This window comes from Vanessa cardui, chromosome 20, assembly GCF_905220365.1.
Source record: "Vanessa cardui chromosome 20, ilVanCard2.1, whole genome shotgun sequence".
Lineage (NCBI taxonomy): Eukaryota > Metazoa > Arthropoda > Insecta > Lepidoptera > Nymphalidae > Vanessa > Vanessa cardui.
The window spans coordinates 12,640,641-12,662,738 of NC_061142.1; the positions used below are offsets into that span (position 1 = coordinate 12,640,641).

Sequence of the window (22,098 nt, forward strand, 5' to 3'; positions counted from 1 at the left end):
TGTACATTAGAAGCTTTTAAAAACAATAGATTGCAAAGGTTTAAAGTTAAAATGATGTAGCGGCTCTATTGTTGTAGCAACAAACAAAAGACGTTCTTATATTTTATGTTAACCTTTAGTCTGTTAATAATTACCAAGTAAAATCTTATTCTCATTGCTATGTGCATAATGAACAAACGTTCGCTATACGAGTATAAAACACAATATTGTGACAGCTCGAAATACACACAATGTTATTCTATTGTAATCACAAAATATACATATCTCTAAGAATGCGAACAAATTATGCTATTGTCTTCACTGTAAAGCAGCGGATAGCGTCGCCGTTACAAAATTAAGTTCTGCATAAGGCATGTGATACACATCTATGAGAATTCCCCGATTAGAACGCCAAAGTGAGCCGCAAGGCCTGCGTCTTTCTTTATTGTGCTGAGATATGCCCCGATAAACACACGCCGTTTCCTACGTATTCGCAGTCAGCTGTTTGACATTCGCGTCACAATAACCGGCGCAGTGAGCCGGCGCGCTCGCCTGCGCCCTGCGAATCCGCGCACCATCGCGCTCGTCCGCGAGCCGCCATTTTTATCGATCGGACGAAACCCGCCGCGCCCGCCGCCGGGCCGGCGCTGCCCGCTCCCGCCGCGCACCGCAGCGCTCCGTGCGCTACGCACCGTCCGCGACGAGCGCGGGGCGGGAGGCGCCGGGCGGCGCAGGCGCGCGGGCCGCGGCCACAGTCTCGCGCCTGCCGCCGACTAGCGCGCACGTCCGCGCGCCTTAGCTCGCACAATCAGCTGATCGGCGCGCGCCCCGCGGCGCACATGCCGTGAGGCCGCGCCCGCTACGATGACGGGCTACGCCCGCGGCGAGGCCGACTTCGCCGCCGCCGACCGCTTCGGACGGGACGCGCGGCCCGCCTCGCTCGCCCCCAAGGATTACTCGGTGCCTTTACACGTAGACTGCAGTATCGAATACGAGCTTCCCGATTGTGCCAAGCCACCGCAGGGCGTCAAGATCGAGCCGCTGCTCATGATTCACCCGTCGCACTTCCGGAGGCTCGAGAGCCTCAGGCGGGTGCCGTTCGTCAACAACCTTCCCCGAGGAGATGTAGCCAGCGCAGCAGGAGCCGCGGCTACAGCCTCGGCGGCCGCTCCAGACGCGAGAGCGCGAGGCAGAGCGGTCCGACGCTGCTGCCGAGCGGCACCAGCCCCGCCGGCGCCGCCGCCACAGCCTGCCCAGGCGCAACGCGCCCGAGCCCCTGAGGACGCTCGGCGGTACCGGTTCGAGTACGCGCCTGAGGGCGGCGGCAAGCTCGCAGCACGAGCTCGACTCAAGCCTCACCCGTACCTGCCGCCAGAAGCGCTCGACTGTGATATAGCGCGCGCGCTGCCGCCCGCCGCGCACTACGAGCGCTTCGACAAGCGGGCGCTGCAACAGCTGCCGATCTACATGTAGCCGGGGCCGGTCTCTGTGATGTTTCGTTGTAATTAGTTAGTGATAAGTGCGCGCGGTGCGACCGCGCCGGGCCCGGGCCCGCCGCCGCCGCGCCGCGCAAGAACCGAATACCAAATAGTACCTATGTGCGTTGATATTGTTTGAACGTTGATTTATGTGTTTCTGTGCCGGACGATGTGACGCGTACTCGCCGCAGCCCGCCGGCCGTCGCCCGCGCGACGCCGCCGGCGCATACCCACCAACGAAAGTATTTATTCGCAGTCGCCGTAACCGATGCTTCATGATAAATTATTGTACCGTCGCTAATTCGTTGCGTATTTCTGTATAAGATATCATATCGATAATAATTATATGTTCAAAAATTGTATTATAATAAATATGTACCTATAGAGTAAAAAAATGAAAGTGAGAAAAATATTACGAATAAAACTAGAAATAGTTATGTTTTCGAATAGGTGATGAGTTCTAGAACAGTCCTGAGTGGTAAACTAGAATCGTACTCTACTCTCATTTTGTAAGCAGTTATGTTTGTTAAAATTATATATAAAGAGTCCTCTGATGAATAGTCTGATTAACAAATATTCGGCATGTAAAAGTCTTTATAAAACGCTTACTTAGCATATCATAGTATTATATTGTGTCATAGTCCAATGCCAAAAATATAACTATCTTTTTACAAAAATCCCTAAAGCATCGTTTTATTTACCTCCAACGCGACGATCCAAGTTTCCGGTGCCCGGCGTCCGGCTATCGATGGGACATGCCTCCCAGTGTGTGCTGTGCGGAGTGGTGTTGAGATAGAGTGCCTAGTCTTGGATGTTTTGTGCTCGGGAACAGCCCAGGATAATGGATTGCACTAACACTGAAGTAAGTATAGATCTCGATCTTTGAAACTCGGTCAAAATCGAAATTGAGTGGCGTTAGTGCAACGTAATCAAAGACCTCCTGAGACAAAAAGCCTTGTTAATATTTGCTCTGCGATTTATTCCAATAGAGACTCACACTTATCGAGATAATCGCTTAAATTCGTTGGTAATATTAACAAAGTTATTATCTACGTTTAATACTCCATCTAGTATATACATGAAGGTATACAATCACTTAAATTCAAAATAAGTTTAATATTAAACGGCAATTCAAAATTTAAGACGTCATTCAGACAGGCATTTAATGAACACAAAAAGTTATAATCATGTTCTAGTAATATTCAATTCATAGAATTGAATTTGAAATTATTATAGATAAATTAGCTATAAATACCATTAGAATGTTGATTTAATAATACATTCCTCGAGATAAATGAGTTAGCAGAAGCTTTGATAAACCAGAAACAAACAAATTACAAATTAAACAGCGGTAAACACGGGTTGATTCATTTATTTAATGTGACAAGTTACCCATTTTTAACAACAAGAACATATATAAATATTGCTAGAATAAGAACTGACTTACTTAAATTTTTGCAATACACTTGCAATAAAGTTTTGTCATCGTACTGTTTAATTTTGATCTTTTGTTTGATTATACTTAAACGTCGAACAAAAGGCTAACAGGGCATTCTTCTAACATAATAGGTGCTTAAACACAATGAAACGAATAATCCACGGTCTGAGAAGAAAATATTCAGAATTTTTTTAATACGGCCTTTAAAGTAAAATAGTTTATTATTCCACACAGAGAAGCGTATATGCAATTAACCGTGGTAAAACTAATTAAGACGCAGCCGAATAGCTTAGAGCAGTTTTAGTGGAAACGTGGTCACGAAGCAAGCGGCAAATCGACCATTAGCGCGGTACGCACGCTCCCAGACTATTCCATTATCCGACATCAGAGCGAGCGACGCTGTTAAATTAGCATCCATGTAATAAACACGAAATAAACATCGAGACTAATGGATAATAGCTGGCCGCCCCTCGCCTCTCCTGGACCGAGTTCATTCCTTCGCCTTCGTAAGAGAAAGAATTATATTTCATCCTGCGAAGGGGAGAATTAGTGCTATATTCATTTTATCAGCACTGCCATCATAAAAAGTTTATTGTTACTTTTTACGGCTCCGATACTGCCTACCCAGATTCGTATAATACGCTTTGTAACGGACGCTATATATACGGCTGTAAACAAACAAAAACTCATAAAACATATTGGGTTTATTACTATTTTATATATTAGATAAACTAGTCTAGACTATATTTAATAAGTCTCGGTTAAAAAATATATAATTAACTGAAATATTTTTTATACTTTTAAGGCCTGGTAACTCGAAATTAGTTGTGATAAAATCTTGCGGTGAAAATAAATTGTCGACTTTTTAAATGATTGCTGCATTAAGTTTGATGTGCGTATTAAAATAATTACCGGTATTTGCGAGGTTTAAACGAGCTTGAGATAAGTAAATGTGTACTCGAACATGGCAATACAAGTATGAATGATGCTCGCAAAAATATAATGGCCTCGTTGCGCTCTGATAACGTCGCTTTACGATCAAAGTAGCAATTCTGTAATTACCGACTTCCTCGGAACGAACGCTCCCGCTGATTCTTACTTAAGGCGGCACGTTTCAAATATGCCACAAACTTCGAATCCCAAAAGCGAGTATAAATCGTTGGTATTATCTCGTAAAACGAATATCCAATTTATGTCCGCCCTCGGCCGTGCTCGCTGCCATAAAACATAATATTATCGACATCGCCCCCTCCCTAGGCGATCACGAAACTAAGCAAGCATCGGCCATTTTTAGTGCCAAACTTGACGGGTGGGAGTCCTGATTTTCCATCCTTGTCTAGCCCCCGCATCCTCCCAGGAGTAAAGAGGATGTAAATAGGGTTCGGAACTCTTTCATGTTTCGTTCGTGGAACGTTTTGCTCGATTTCAGGTACCTCGTAAATAAATACGTTGGATAAACAACTCTAAAGTAAATGCACACAACAACGCTATTTACATTTTCGAGTCTTATCTCTGCGCTATGAATAAGTAAACTGATGGTTTCAACAGTGGGTTGTCTGTAGGATTGAAACTAATAAATTACAGCCCTGTGGGTGTCACAGCCTCCAGATAGCATGCCGCAGCTTTACACCGAAATTTACTTAAGAATTATTATTTATACTCTTATCTATTAAACACAGTTTAATCAGAATTGCATTCAGTTACTTATTTACAATTGAAAATAGATACATGTTTATTAATAAGTTAGGGTCGCATTTCATCCAGGGCCATATAATCAAACTAAGAATGCAAGTCTTTCTGTAAGAAGTCGTCCATTATCACCTGGGTGGGCGACGGCCGTCGGGTTGCGGCGCGGCACGCACGTCTCGACGCAGCGCGGCGTTGTTTTGGCAGCGACAGCGCGTTGCGCCGCGATCAGCTGATTGGCGTCGCGGCTGTGTGCGTGCGGGGGGCGCGCCGCTACGTACGCGAGCGCACACCCACACACCCGCGCCGCACAGCTGATGCCGACGTTGATTGCACGTAATTAAAGACTGCGCTACACTGCGCTCCGTACATCGAGTGGATTGTAATACGAATACGAGTGAAATATTGATTTAACGTAATTACTGTTATCGCTAATGAAATGAGTGCTTTAAAAAAACTAATTGAATTTCCAATAACTGCATTATGGTTATAATATGGTTTTAGAGAGAATGTATTCAATCTGTTAAGCGTTTTATTGTAGCGGCGAGCACGCTATGTAGAAAGTTGAAGAAAAATCTCAACGGTATATTGTTAGTTATTCTTAACTAAACAAGCGTATAATTATTTTTAAAGAGGAAACCGAACTAAATGTCGTCAATTATAAAGCACATTTTGCTTTCGAATTCATGTTGCTATATCATTCTTGGTTTTTAAAATTATTGCAATATTTTCACAGCGGTAAATTATCCTGTCATTATACAGATAATCCAACATTTAAACATAACTATTAGCGATCATCGATTGAGGTTTTTCTGATTACATTTAAAAATAAATAATATTACTCACTTCTAGAAATTTTTGGTTAATTGAAATTATACATGATCAGATCTGGTTCTCAGTAAGTAGGTATATAAATTTTATTGTAGGGTTCTGTTCGAAATCCAACAGAGTTCATATCTAAAAAATTATACATATTTCAATCAATATATTAATATTTTTTCTTCAAACACATTAACAAAACAATTATAAGAATACTTGGTTGAAATCCAAAATTATAGGCATGCTTACATGAACAGGCTTAGCGGGATTGTTAAAGTTAATTACTATTTTATCATTGCTCACATTTATTTAAAAAAGTAACTTGAATGTTAATTATAAATACCCATACTTGGTAATGTCACATCGTAATATTATCTGAGCAATTACTAAGTCAATTAAACGACTAATTTTCATAAGTCTTCTGATTGCGAAAGTAATTAGTGTAAGTGGAGCATTCTAATATATAGAGACTTGAAATATTAATATATATTTTATTCTTTGCACTGTACAGCCTAAAATAAAGTGATAGTTACTGAACTTAAAGTGATAGAATTAAATATCAACTAGGCCTGTCCCGGTTTCGCACGGGTGGTCATAAGTTTTTTTTTCTTATATTTTTTATTTATACATTTTTATTGCTTTTTTCCGACATGTTTAACGATTATCGTTCTATTTCCATTTATTTACACAAAAACCTGAATAAATGATATACCTAAACCTTCCTTATGAATTCCTCTCTCTATTATTGAAAACCGCATGAAAATCCGTTCAGTTGGTTTGGAGTTTATTGCGAAAATACATACTGAAGCGGCCGGGTTCTTTTTTATATAATATTTAGTTTTCTTTTTATATTATCCGGGTATGACTCCTCTCCACCTGATGCTAAGTGGCAGTGAAGACCAAACGCAGACAGACAGCAAGAATGAGCTGCACTAGTCAACTTAACTGATGTTATCATACTATTTAAAATTACCCTGTGACGTATACATATAATAGGAATTTAAAAATCGGAATTTCCAACAATGTGTCAATACTTCGAAAATATTTATCGCGGATACAATAAAAAAAACAGTTATGTGTAACGTGTTGGTATGTGTAGCCAGTCCACACGCGAGCGACCGAAACAAGGTGCTATTGTTTACCAAACACTGAACGGAAGCGTTGCGATAATGCCTCCAGGAAACCCAATAACAACGACCGATTTAATTAATATTTTATATATCTATAAACTTAATTAATCAACTTCAAAACAGAACGTGGTTTACAGGCATTCGACCGGTGTATTATAAACAGATTTTTTTTATTACTTATTTACGTATAAGCCCAACTATACCTACCCTATTTAATAAGAAGGGGTTACAAGGGTAATCGTATTAAATATAAAAAAATAAATCCACCCCTGAGTGTAAATTAAGGGTAAGGGATAGTTATGAATTTAATACTTCAATACTTGAAACGGTGCATTTGAGCTGAGTTCAAAAGCCTTATTCATATTATATATACAATTTATTGAATTTACTAAAATGGAAAAATGAATAAAAATTATTCTTCTCTTTCTTCATTGTTGTTAGGTGTTTAAAACACTGTTAATGAAATATTTATTTAGCTCTTAACTCACCTAACTTGTTTTTAAGCTGTTGGCTATACGAACACAACATATTATTATAAGCAACGTATTATTTACCTTACCTTGATGTAAAACAAATATTTCAATTGAAAGAGGAATTCACATTATTTTTACCCAAAGGTTGCGGGTTCAAGTCCGAGCACCGCCGGGGCTTAACTTAAAATATTCTACTCAAATATTACTTAAAGCGCATTCGAGGAAAACATTTTGAAGATCCTTGCAAGTGACGACTATTTATATCATGAGGCAAATTCTTATACTGTGATTTTAATATTATGATTATACATACTTGAAATACAAACAATATTTCAATACATTTAACATTTTAAGAAATATGATTACACCATATTATTAATGTAAAGAATAGGATTCCAACACATATTCCACGGCAATTTGAATTCTTATATATAAATACAGTTCATTTCAATCATTACTCAGTACATTACATCAGTATGTATTATACATGTACAAATATACCAAGAACTTTTAGTTGAAGATCATATTCATATTCAACAATCATGATTGATTTTATTTCAGCCGAACAAGTAACCTGAGTGTATCATTCATCCAAACCTACATGAATCATTCTATCCAATGGTGAAAACCGTATGAAAACCCAGCCAATATAAGCCAGTTAATATAATAGCTTTTGGGTTTATCGCTGTTAGATAAATAGCCAGCAAGTAATTTGTAATTTACAAATCAACTAAATCAAAGTCGATTAAACAATAAATTATACTGACTATAAGGTTCATTTATCTCCCCGGTTTAAGCACCTGTTCTTATATTGTTTGTAACGATCTTGGTTAACTAAAGTGTCGATACAATTGATGGCTGTTATCAATAAGATAATAATACAACACTTCAACTAACGCCGGCTGAATTGGCACTGTGAGGACCTACTACTAACAGCCAGCTGTCATTATACACGTGGAACTTCTAGCTTGAATATAAAAATATCGATGAAGCGATGACACTTGGAAGAGTTTATCGATCTATACGATCATCACTATCATATATTATTCAAAATTTTATTATACAATATTTTATTCGAAATTCCAAGCTCTCGTTCGCTGTGACAATAATAATTGTTTCTATTTAATCAAATCGAATGTTCATTTGTGAATGAGGATTCATTACATCAGTCATATGAGCATCTAAGTACACATCAAATGATAGAAAATAGTAAGACCTCTTTTTAGCAAACCTACGCCTATACATATATTAAAGCATAGTGGTTTTAAAATAACGTGTAATCTTTTTTGGTTATGGATTAAACGTTGATGTGTACAATAAATAAAAAAGCGATTACACGGCCCAGTGGTTAGAACACGTGGGTCGTAACCGAAGATCGCGGATAAACATCTGAGATTCCACGTGTTTAATTTGTGTTTATAATTTTATTCATCTCGTGTTCGGCGCTGAGGGAAAACTTTGTTCGTAACAAATTCCGCCTCACGTGTATCCAGCCTGTAGTGGAGCGGCGTGTTGAAGTAATCTCCAAGCAGGAAACGAGACTGTTTTTGGATATAATGTTTGAGAAGTATGTCATCATACACACTCGTGGTGACTGCATGCAATTTGTAACGTCCGTCGGCCGATGGATGACGTGTAAAATGTCAGCCGTTGTCTGATTGTCGAATATTATTGATTAGATTTGAAAGTAGTCTCGGTACGGAGTCATTTTTCTACTCCAGTGAATCAAGAAATGAACAAACACAACGGAACGGACGGACGCTGATTACTTTTTTGTGTATTATGAATTGTCGCATGATGAATTATTGAATATTAAATTATACGAAGCGTTAAATGTATTTGCATTCCTATGACTTTTTTATAATTATTAAGAGGGGCCGATTTTGATAGAACTTTGGAGTGCCTTTGTAAAAGTAGTTTAACGAGTCATAAAACTTTTCAATGCGAGTGGTGGTGCACACGTGTAATTTTTCCCAAGCACGAGATAAATTATGAACAAAATGTGTCCACACAAAAACATAGTGCTTTTTCCAGATTTGAACCTGCTATCGATTGAGATGTGTTAAGTGGGAAAAATTGATTTCTATAATCACCACACTTTATATTTAAAATATAAAATACATATCGAAGGGATTAAAATAAGTAGTAATTTTATTATTTGATGTCTGAGAAGACTCGTCCTTATTATTTAGTTTTTGCAATAACAATGCTACTGGTTCAGTACGTCCTGACACTTTCTCTATAATAGATCATGAAATCTGTGCTAATATTATAACTGAGTATGTATATCTAGATATGATTATGTAATTAAACCCTATTATTAATTTATCGAGAAACGATATCAGTTATACGAATAGTAGTATAGATAGGAATGTCTTCTTAATTTGTTTAAATATTTTTTTAGCAGATTTTCGTTCTATTATCCAAAGATCCCTATGAGTTTAGTTGTTTACATTTAGCCTAACTGCGGCGCACATTAGCGACCGCGGGTTGTCACGGAGAGATTCTGCTGGCATTGTTTTTTGTAACTAACGATTGTAAATGTCGGTCAATAGCCGATCGTTAAAGACATGCGTGTGGGTGTCCGCGTGTGTGTGTGCGTACTGTTCCAACACGCACTGAGTGATTAGAACGTATTTAAGTATGTGTGAATAACATGGACCAGACATAAAAAGGGTACTTATATTTTTTTTTTCGTTTTAGATAAGTAATGGTATTTTAATAATGATTGTAATATTACTTATAATGTCATACCTAATACTTTTGACATGACTAACTATGACATGTTCTGATATATATAATTTATTATATTTTTCTGATTATATGTAGTTATAATTTACACGTTTAACATAACGCTAGGGTTGTCAAACGCTTTTTTTTTAATTTGTAGAAGTCGCCACTTTTAACTGAATTACATCGAAATATTTGGTATGCCTTAAACACTGATTACTTGATACAAAAAGTACTGTTTGTTTAAATAAAAACATCTTATTTTACATATAATTAAATCAATTAAAAACCTCCGAGTTTATTATAGTATAATATACCCTTTCGGACGCGAGCAATGCTGGTATAATCAACCAATGAATAATATAGGTGAATTTTACGATCAAAGGCCGAGATTAAGGGAACAAGCACGCTGCGCGCGCGCATTCTGTGGGGGTATCGGCGCCCAATTAACTATATCGGCCCGATAACACCGCGGCGACGTTTGACATGCGCCCGATATACAAATATAAAAAAAACCTCATTATTATCTTATTATTACGAAACTAAACGAAATAGTCCACATATATTTAGTGTAGGTATATTCTTTTCTTAATTCTTGATTAAACATTGTATATTTAATCACACAGGTCTATAAAAATATACTAGATAATTACTGATTTCAACTGTTAAGCTAAAACTTAGTGGGATACTAATATATAACAACGAATATAATTCGTTGAAGGATTGTATCACTTTACGTACGTACGTATGTTTATTATAGTCAGGAATTACAGCACAATTTGTAACACCTTTCAAACAATCAAAATATATCTTCGTAAAAGAGATGTGAGATTTAATTCTCAAATGATGAGTATACCTAATATTATTGGAATAATTGATAAGGTAACGTTAAGTATTAACGGCGCCGTCAGGTAACATAGGTTAGGTTTTGTTAATTTGCTACCTACCGAACCTTAAATATTGGGCAGAATGATTATCACCTTATTCATCATCAACTCAATTCATCACTTATTATATGAAGTGCTGGCCGGTAGCTGTACCTACTGCTATTGCAATTTTGTATTTTTTAAATACCGTATTTTATATTCGTAATCATCCATCTCAGGGTAAAGTGTCAAAATTCAGATAATTATCAAAATTGGCATCGGTTCAAAAGGTATATAAACAGCTTACATAATTAAATTGGAATGGGCTTAAATTGTAAGTTTCAAGCACTTAACACTCGGCATTTCCTGTTCAAACTTGTAAGTAAAATTTGATTATAATTCAATTAAAATAAAGATACTGAAACTTTAATTGAACACATAAAACCAAAGTGTAGATTATCTTATCAAATAATTATAGGACTTCAAGTTTTCAAGCGACATCTGCAAGTTATCGGAGTATAAAAAACGTAAGTAAGAAAAAGTATATCTTATATCAGTGACATACAAATCGCGCTCACAAGTATCATGTAGTAATTGATATTATATATACCTACATTGAACGAACAGATGTAAAAGATATTTCTTACTGTCAATGTATCTTTAATATAAAATTACTGATTAAAAGTATGTGCTATGATTACTATACCTACAGCTATTAATTTATTAGAAAGTATTTTTGTTTATTTATATTTCATATATTTTAATTTTAAACGTAAGATGAAAAATACTAATCAAATAAAATCTCTTCCTCGTGACTTAACTAACGCAATCAAAAGTTAAGTAAATCAGATAAATATAAGTAAAGCTTAACGAACACATCATAGGCCTCAATAAAGACAAATTGGTACTCATTATATTGTTCATTTTAAATCTACCCGCATCAATTTTATTAATATATACATAGGTTTTATGCTAACTATTCGAACAGTATAAATATTTCTTACATATTGAAGATATATTGTTTATATTTTTTATGATATTGTATTTTATCTGAAGGTAAAATTATTGTAGAAAATAAACGTTACCGTATAAGATAGCGGTTTTTTTTATTTAGAATTGTATAAAGAATAAATTGTAAACATTGATAATATTTCAAATCAAAACTATATAGTTGAAGATGAAGCTACCGTTCGGAATGTAGATTCTTCTGAGAAGAACCGGAACTCAATTAAATAATGCTAATAATACTATTTGTATAACTTTTCTCTAAGCACAAATAAATTTAATTTCGATAAATAATCTTATAAATTACCAATCATTTCAATAAACAAATGAGAAAAAATATGTGGACTGTGGAGCGTATGATAAGATGTCATAGTTCGAACATATTAGGTATATGTACTATATTTGTTATGAGATATATTTTTGAACTGACTTCGTATCTAACTCATAAAATGTTGAAAGCTATTAATGATTTAGTGATACGCTATTTTGACCTGTATTTCAACGAAATGTTTTAATAATTGTAATCATATTTGTTATACCTATCTTTATGATTTTTAATTATATTAGTTTTTCGAGTCTGTGTCTTGAGAATAGATATTCGGATTTATTTTTTATCGTTTTCAAGAACCTTCAACCAATACAAATTCAGGAACTTAGCCTACCATATATAACTGGCGCGGCTTGCATACTTTATTAGTAAAACTGTTAAAGGTTATTTTAGTTGAAAATACTTGATGATAAAACCGTGTTTTGTAACCGTGAAGTATTTGATTGTGTTTCAAACTAGATTTCCTCGTCAGGTTTTCCTCAACCGCAGAACGGAATTAATTTTAAATACAAATTAATAACTTAAAAAAAACTACCGAGGACGTAGGTACTCGCCCGGAATCTGGGTCGTCCCGGCATGTCAAAAATAAAATTTACAAGGAACTTTATTAATTGCAAGTAAAAAATACACTAAAACCCTGAAATTATATAAACCTACCTCTAGGTACACAGCTACAGATGTACATTGACGTTGCTATGGATACAAATGCCACAAATGTAGTTTTTTGAATTCGTACAATATTATGAACCTTAGTTCACTTGATGGATATCAGAATATCATCAATCATAGATACGACATCTTTTTTTAGACGGGTTATAGGATTCTCACAAACAATTGGACAACTGTAGACTGGCTTTAAGTATGAGTAAAGTGCTTCATACCCGTTACAGTGTCAGTATGTATAGGCGAAGGTAATCACCTAATATGAAATGGCACGGCTTAATGGAAAAATCCACAGCGCTTTTAAGAATGCTCTATTTACATTTGCAATGATATTATAGTGTAGTAACTCAATGGTGAAATGAATGATCAGTTTATGGCAGCGAAGGTAGTATGGGATTAGTAAAGTAAAGTAACGGCCTATAAAGTTCCCACTGCTGGAATAAGGCCTATTCCATTAAAGAGAGGTTTTGGAACATATTCCACCACGCGGTTCTAATGCGGGTTGGTGGAATGCACATGTGGCAGAATTTCGATGAAATTATACATGCAGGTTTCCTCACGATATTTTCCTTTATAGCCGAGCACTAGATGAATTATAAACACAAATTAAGCAGATATATATAGTGGTGCTTGCCTGGGTTTTAACTCGCAATCATCGTTAGGATGCACGAGTTCTAACCACTGGGCCATCTGAGCTGATGGGATTAATAGTGGAACAAATTTGAAAAACAAGTCAAAGTACAGAATGTGTAAACAATGATATATATTTGTCAAGTCCGCAGTCAAAACACATTATCTTATTCGTCGTAACGGCGGACCGCAAATCAATCTCCATATACCTTCCGCCGCTAATTAACAGTTGCACAAACACGTTGAATAATAATAGCTTATTATGAATGCTATTTATACTGCAGTTTTCGTCCCATATTAATTGGTTTCTGATACGATACGAGCGTGCTCATGGATTATGTTTACGGATAATAGGTTTATAATAACTATTGAATATTTGTTTATAGGATTCGTAATAATATTTTGATGAATACCTCGGTAATCCAGTGACTAGATATAAAGCCCAGTAGATTCTGAGGTCCTGAGTTCAAATTCGAGGTCGGCTGGTAAAATAATTTTGGGCTTCTCTATCAAAGAAATCTCAGGCACAACTCGAAGTCGGGGTATTGGAAATGTGGGCACAATTGTGCCTCGAAAAACACGCTTTTGGTCGTTTGTCTTAACTTTTTCTAGGCATGTCTTTGCCATCTCACTGGATTATGAGGCTGAAGGAGTACACAGTGCAACTGTGTTACCATACATACCAGTGCTTTATATTATGTATTTCTAAGTTGGCTCGGAATTTGATCTTAGTGAGTTATTAACAATCTCAATATTTAACTTACTTTTCGGTGGCCAAAGAAAACGTTTCCGAAAGAAATATTTCGGACTAAAGAAGAACTGGCGAAAGAATCTTAAGGAAATTGTATTGTTTTTTTTTTTTTAACACTGGCATTCATTTTTCATATTTCTATTTTAAACGGCCTTATGGTCTCTGGATATGTCAGCCATTCGACCAGCGTGTTCTTAAAACTGTACCAACCTTGTTAACGGATGTATCATTTCCATAACGACGTGGCATTATTAAAATACATAGATACTAAATATGATCTTAATCCTTCGTTATGGCGGCGGTATGTCCGCGCAATACTGCGCTATTTGTATTTAATTAGTACGCTGACTGTATCATATCTCTCGCAAGATCGTTTAGGAAATCCATAAATCATGAATATATGTTGTAATACTTCTTATTACAGCCGTCGTCTTGTCTGTCTTTATCCTTTATCTGTATTATTGTATAAAATTAAAGAGGTTGTATGTTTGTATGAAGTCTCTATTATCAAGATCAACCAATCTGATCTGTAAAGGTATAATCGATATGATTACTCATTAATTAAGAAAAATTATAAACTATGATTTTAATATCGCGTAGGTTGGTGGACTGGCAAATTTGTCTACTGATGGTAAGTTTTCACCACTGAACTCAGACATTGGTACTTTCAGAAGCATTGGTTATTTTTCATTGATGCGAAATGTGCCACAAGCGTGGAACGATTGGGATTAGAGGCCTTAGAGATTTTTTTTTATTTACATATAATTTTCTTCGCAGACATGTGCCTTCGTGCCTGGGGCTAAAATTTTTTTTTACCATTATTTACATTTTTGTTCCGAAATCAAATTGTATGAAAATAAACAGCCTCTTCAAATCGGAGACATATATGTATGTTTAAATGTCAAGCACTAGAGCTATACTACACTACAGCACATTCCCTGAGCAGTTAATGTTTACCTAAGTTTGTATTTATATAACGTAATATTACATGTGTACGATCTTGACTTAGGCTTAGGTCATAGTTTGTATTATTTAGTGTGAGATCTGCAAAAGTGTTGTTCAAGAAATAACGGTACGTATTGATTATGCTATTCAGGCGATATTTTTATGAACTAAATATATAATATTTTGGACCCGGGGCTCTTGCCAAGTTTTGTATGAGTTCGCTTGCAGTGTAGCCAAGAAAAGTAATGTTTTTGTACGTATTGCATAAAAATGTATTTATATTTATAGGTATGTGATTTCTGTAAGTTATAATTTCCTCCTAAAGACAGACATATGGAAAAATCAGGTAACGGTGGCCATGTTAAATACTATATTTCATTATATATCCTTATCATTATACCTTACTTAAATTACGTTCATACAAATTACACGTGTAGATCTACATACATCGATAGAAACGATCATAACTATTTAGAATTAGCAAGGATTAAATAAACTATTAAATTACGAACGCTCAGACTTATTATAATTAATGTATATTTGTAACATATAATCCTTGACTCGATAACTTTAAGCAACATCTGATTAAAATAGTGTCGTTAAAAATGTAATATAAAGCCGGAGTTTGTTTTGGGTGGTCAGCACCGCCCACCGACATTGTTACTGCAAAATGTATAATCCTCTCTGTACACCGACATTGTGCCGCCATGGGAATTTTGACGATATATCCTTTGTGCCTGTGACAACACTGGCTCACTCACCCTTCAAAACGGAACACAAAAATACATTATTTTAGAACTATCGACCCATCCCGTCTTCGCACGAGAGCAATGGTGATACTAAATATACTAATGATTTTTTCTTATTTCTTTACTATATTGTACATGTATTATACACAAAAACATTCCACTCGAATCACTATCTATTAAAAAAAACGGATCAAAATATTTTCATTATGTTGTGCACTGAAATCGGCACCAAAAGGTGAGTAGAATGAAACTCATTTTGAACGAGTTTAAAATTCAGTTGCTGGATTTGACCCACGGAATCAATTCATATTAATTTCAGTTTGGAAAAATATGTTATTGTCATATAAGCTTGTTAGGTTCATACATGCTTGGGTAACATATTTGTAATTACTACAAACATGTTACCCGAGCATCTATGAACTTAATGAGTCTTGTCATTAGATAACTCCCTGTTTTGTATTTTTAGTAACAGGCGATACATAACATTACATAATGTTTAAGCTTATCACTGAGCGTACGACCTACATACTCGCACCCAACGAGATCTTGATAAGAGACATCAATCAGGAGTCTCAGATAACGTGTTCCTTTAATATTTTATAAGTTGACAGCGAGTGTTGGTGCAAACGAGTAGGCTTATACTGTGATAAAAGCCGCACCATTTGGATTCATTAAAATGTATAATTTGAACTTAAATAATTCATGCATTAATCTAGTTAAATATAATCTAAATCCATATTATAAATGTGAAAGTAACTTTGTATGTCTGTCCCTCTTTCTCCACCAAACCGCTGCACAGAATTTTAAGAAAGGATATAGGTTACTTTTTTTGCCTACTATGACAACCAACACCCTAAAATGAAGCCGCGGGCGACTACAAGTGAGAAATAAAAGATTGATATAAACGATAAGTCCTCTGCTCTTTGCATCAAGAAGTTTGCCCTGGGTGGTATACTTAAGCATATCGCACCAGCTTAATACAAGCTGAGAGCTGGTAAGAGAGATATCGAAAAAAGTAGTCCTGTTAAAAAGTTATTTTCTAATTTAGCTTAGACAGATAAATGAGCGAATCGGTCACGTGCTTGGAAGTGGTCGAATTCGGTCATCGACTGTACTCCACTGTAAGCTATTAAAAGACTTCTTACTTGTCAACACACGAGGTCTTAGAACTTACTTACCAATCGTTGATCCTACCAAAAACAAGAACGCAAGAATACACCAATAATTGCTCTTTGGCAGTAGAATACTGAGTGGGTTGCTAATAATAATATTAACATAATTAATCATAATATTCTATTTACGATTTCTTTTAGACATTTATACAGGCTTCTGGGAATACAAATCGGAGAAACCTCAATTCGCTGGAAAATTACATTGCGTAATTAATTTCTTAAATGATTATATTAATCTATTTCCTCGTATAAGACGTCAGCACGTAGAAAATATATATGACTAGTTGGTTCTCGTTAGATGATTTTTTATGTAAATAATGTATATACAAATATATTTAAATTATAAACGAGCACGCGTATCTCAGGGAGATAACCTAATACCTCCCAATGTTATCTATAGAGGACAAACACTTTTTTTGAATAATGTTATTCTGTCTTCTATTTATAAGTTCGTGCTCGCGTCCAATAAAAATATTATAATGGTTGCCTGGAGCAAGTTAAATTATTCGGAAATATAAATAAGGGCATTGACCCTAAAGTCGATATAATTTTTTATTCATTTTTGTATACCTTATGAGTTTCAGAGATTCCCTTCGAAATTATTTTATACATTTTGATGGAATCAGTGATAATCATTGTACACGTGATGTGAACTTTTCGTTACAAGGAAAATCTTATAACGAAAAGTTTCTGCCATCGCAAACAAATCCTTGTTGATACAAGATATTTGTTTCTATAATAAAATCCTGCAGATATTTTTAACTTAGCAAAATTAAATAAAAAAAAAAACCTAAATATATAAGGCGGGCTACTCAACACGCCCTATATGGATGATAGTCATAGGCATAGGCAGGATATATTATAAATAATTGTATTTAACTAACATAATGTAAACATAATGTAAAATCAAACAAAGAAGTAGGTACCTACTTTGTTTCACACAGTAGCAATTCTAAAATGGAATTTTAAAGTACATATGTGCAATGTAAAAAATGCTCCTTAAACGCACACGCAACTGATATAACTTGACCACAGCCTATAATAGTATAAACAAAAGATTGTTCCACGTGTAACACGTGTTTTAATAATATATCATTATTTTTTCTACATTTGAGCAATAAATACGTGGGTATGATTTAATTACAAGTATTTAGCCTTAATCATACCCGACGCCATTAAACGCGCCGAATCAATAAATATTTATCGTAATAATAGTGAATCACTTTATTACCGCCGAGTTGCAGTTTGTGTTTCGAAATATCAAAACATAATAAACGCGTGTAAACTGACGATTCAAGTATTTCATAATCAAAATAATTACATATCATTTTTTTAAAATTAGAATTAAGTCTTTAATCTGTACATGTAAAATATACGCAGTTAGTTTTTTACTTTTAAATGTCTTGGGAAACGTAACTGTATTTAATAGAACTGTTACGAGCTTCAATTTTTTTTTTAAGACATGTCTATGACTCGAAGCATGACTTCACAAATACGAAACAATCATTATCTTATATAAATATAAATAGAATAAATAATGATTTTGATCGCCATGTGCAATATCAAGTGAAATAATTCACCGACAATCTGTAATGGATATTTACATTTTTTATTTATTCATAGCATTACTGGATTATTTACAAAAAAATAAAGTATCAAAGGAGTCTTAAATAAAATATGTCAGGAGGTAACTGTATGCATACCTAATACTCTCCTAGTCCATGTGACATAGAAACCTCCATAAGGCTTAAACTGCTGCTCACAATAAATGACAGTAAGTTCTAGCTACGAGTCGTTACTCCGATGTTCTCATTAATCTAGGATATTGGTCAGACTTAAAAATAAAACCTTGGGCGTATATTTACGTTTTTAGATATTGTTACATTCTCAGGTTACGCTACGCCCCACGATTTTATTTAGCTTTAATTATATTAGTCACATCACTATTAGAAGTATTTTGTATAAAATAATGTATAGTATTATCATTATAAAGCATCAGTGCTTAAAACAGATGGTTTATAAATTATAGCTATTTGAAATTTAATTGGTTGACTTCATTTTTAATTATAGAAACATACAATATGAAACTTAAAACATAATTTTACAACGATATTTCATCATCAATTTAAAATTATACTTATAAAATTATAGATTTTTAATTACAGATACAACTGTAGCAGCTAGCCATTTTTTATGCAGGATATTTTTCAAGACTGGCCTGTAGAGAGTCCGGTTTATGTGGATACTATCCCTGAACACTGGCAAGGGCGTCCTCGACCCGGATCGAAGAGTCTACAGAATTCATATATGCAGGCGCATCGCGTACCTTCGTAGCAACAAGCTGACCACTAGACGAGTCATACTGATAAATATAATAATCTAAAAATAACATTAATTTAACTCCCAGTCAGTAATTTATATACAAGAATACATTGTATTGTGTTCCGGTATAGCGGTGATAACACGAATGGAACGTAACAACAGAATTATTTGCCAAATACTGTCACAATGCCAAATATATCAGCGAAGGATAATGATCAAGCGATTAATGTTCTTGCTTACCTTCTGACGATATTTACCGACAACCAACCACAATGGGAATTGCAGAATCCCATTAATATTCTCCAATAAAAGATTTTGAGAACAAATGAAATGCAAATATTTACTACGAGTGCTTTTGAATCACATTTTTACAAGATTAAGCGACCATTATTCCACTGATAGAACCAGTAAGAATTTCTAGTTACATTTTTCAATTCAACATATGTACAAATGTTTATAATCTGATGGATACCACTATGCTCATCAAGTCTCGGTGCAGACACACGAGGCCGATTTCATCTGACACGTGCAGGTCTAACCGTCGAGCATGAGATGAATTATAATTACAAATTAAGAACAAGAAATATCAGTGATGCGTGATTCGAAATGATGCCGTATTCGGTTACCGCTCCACATTGGGTCAACTCGACTCTTACAAAAATACAACATGTTAAACAGTTATTGCCCGCGGCTTCTCACAATTTTTAGAGATTTTCAGGTGTAAGGCATAAAAGTAGTCTATGTCCAATTTAAAGTGTAAGTTAACAAGAAATATCAGTGATGCGTGATTCGAAATGATGCCGTATTCGGTTACCGCTCCACATTGGGTCAACTCGACTCTTACAAAAATACAACATGTTAAACAGTTATTGCCCGCGGCTTCTCACAATTTTTAGAGATTTTCAGGTGTAAGGCATAAAAGTAGTCTATGTCCAATTTAAAGTGTAAGTTAGCTCCATACCTTCGTTTCTCATACTTACTTGACATATATTTTTTGACAATTCTTATAATAGATTTATTAACTATAGCCTGTATTATTCTTATGTATAAGCCATATTATTGTTCATTGGAGGTAAAGTATTGTGCTACCGCTTGGGTAGGTACCACTCACACATCATATATTCTAAGAAATAAGTTACAATACTTAAATACTAAATATTTTGTTCTGGCTTGAAGGTTAGGTACTCAGTGTAACTATAGGCACAAGGACATAACATTTTAGTTCTCAATGAGTATTTGAGATTGAAGGTATATATTCCTACATCCTCATGTCTGTAGATAGCGGTGAGCGCTTGCCATCAAATAGCTATATCATAAAAAAATGTTTCACATACACGCAAACCCTCGCCTTTAAAATATTAGTAAGAATCAAACTAGGTTTAATATCGTGATAAAATCATGAATCGATAATTTATAACATTCACTCTTTCGACATTATGATGTGGAATTTAAAAATAATGTTCATTATTTTGTTATTTTTTATTTACCTATTACAGATAAGGATCGCATGCTAAACAGTTTTTTTGTCGTATCATATGTTTTTATCTACGCCGAAGTATTAAATTAACGATATTGCAATTCATAAATATTTATTATTTGAGCTTAAATATAAAATGTTATTTAAAAATACCGTTTCTACAAATTAATATATTCGTTTTTGTGAAATGAACGTTTTAGTAGCGAATAATAATATAATTAATGATAAGGAAATTGTCGTAGGCTTGTCAAGCACCGCTAATTAATTAAGATATGTTAAATTATTAAATATTCAACTAATAAGAATTTCTTCATTTGACTTGTTGCTCCGCCTGACTTCACTCACGATAGAGATTGCTGCTCGACATTATATCTAAGTGCGAAAGTGTGTTTGTTTGTATGTTTGTTACGCTTTCTTTAAAACTCAACTAATTACTATGAATTATTGTATTGGTATTATAAATCTAAACTGTTTGTTTGCCTTCGTATTTTGCGTCAGTAGTATTTTTATTGAAAATGCCGTCCTCATTCCATCTTCAGTACAACAAGTGCTGGAGTGGAGACAGGGTCCTGGTGTTCACATCCTCAAAACAGATTTTAGTGGTTTAATTTCGAGATGATTTCTCCGTAGTTTTTACACACAGATTTGGATTGCGACGGGCCTGGACATAAGCTACAAAATTCATGAAATGCTTGTAAGGTGCGGAAAAGTAACTGTCAATTAATATGGAAAAGTTTATGAAACAGGTACATATAGGCAATTCTAATTTAACACGCGTTAAAAATATAGTATATAATAGTAGCAGGTTTCAAAACAGTGACATATTTGTACGTATATTAATATTGACATTTATTTGCTAAGTAATACTTAAATCAATGTCTGTGTGCTTAAGGTTAACCAATAAAAAAAGAATGTTGATTATAGCCTAACATAATCTTTAACTCTATGTCCAGTCCGTTTTAAATAAACAATATATAATTATTTATGAAGGCAGACGCGTTTCGCATATGAAAAAAAAATACCTTTGGACCAAAGACACTGCAAGTAATATGAACTTTTAAGACCACCAAGGCATAACTGACTACTCACTAAGAAAACATTACTAGAGTATTTATTTCAAAGGAATTTCTCTTACGACATTTATTTGTATAATTCTCTAGAATTATATTTTGATAGATAGGAATAGTTTGTTGACAGTCACAATAAGGCTTTTATTTATAGTATCTATATTAATCAACAACAGCCTGTAAATTCCCACTGCTGGGCTAAAGGCCTCCTCTCCTTTTTGAGAAGAAGGTTTGGAACATATTCCACCACGCTGTTCCAATACGGGTTGGTAGAATACACATGTGGCAGAATTTCTATGAAATTTGTCACATGCAGGTTTCCTCACGATGTTTTCCTTCACCGCTGAGCACGGGATGAATTATAAAGTCAAATTAAGCACATGAATCAGT

General features: G+C 35.0%; 1 protein-coding gene across 1 annotated transcript; it reads left to right on the forward strand.

The window, feature by feature from the left end:
- Positions 1 to 487: 487 nt before the first annotated feature.
- Positions 488 to 2,142, forward strand: LOC124538508 (centrosomal and chromosomal factor). The gene has a single exon (XM_047115591.1). It carries the CDS (start codon positions 844 to 846, stop codon positions 1,450 to 1,452), a length of 609 nt encoding a protein of 202 aa, XP_046971547.1. The 5' UTR covers positions 488 to 843; the 3' UTR covers positions 1,453 to 2,142.
- The last annotated feature ends 19,956 nt before the right edge of the window (positions 2,143 to 22,098 follow it).

Excerpts from the sequence above, each read along its gene's own strand:
- LOC124538508 (XM_047115591.1), top strand. The coding sequence starts at position 844 with ATGACGGGCTACGCCCGCGGCGAGGCCGACTTCGCCGCCGCCGACCGC.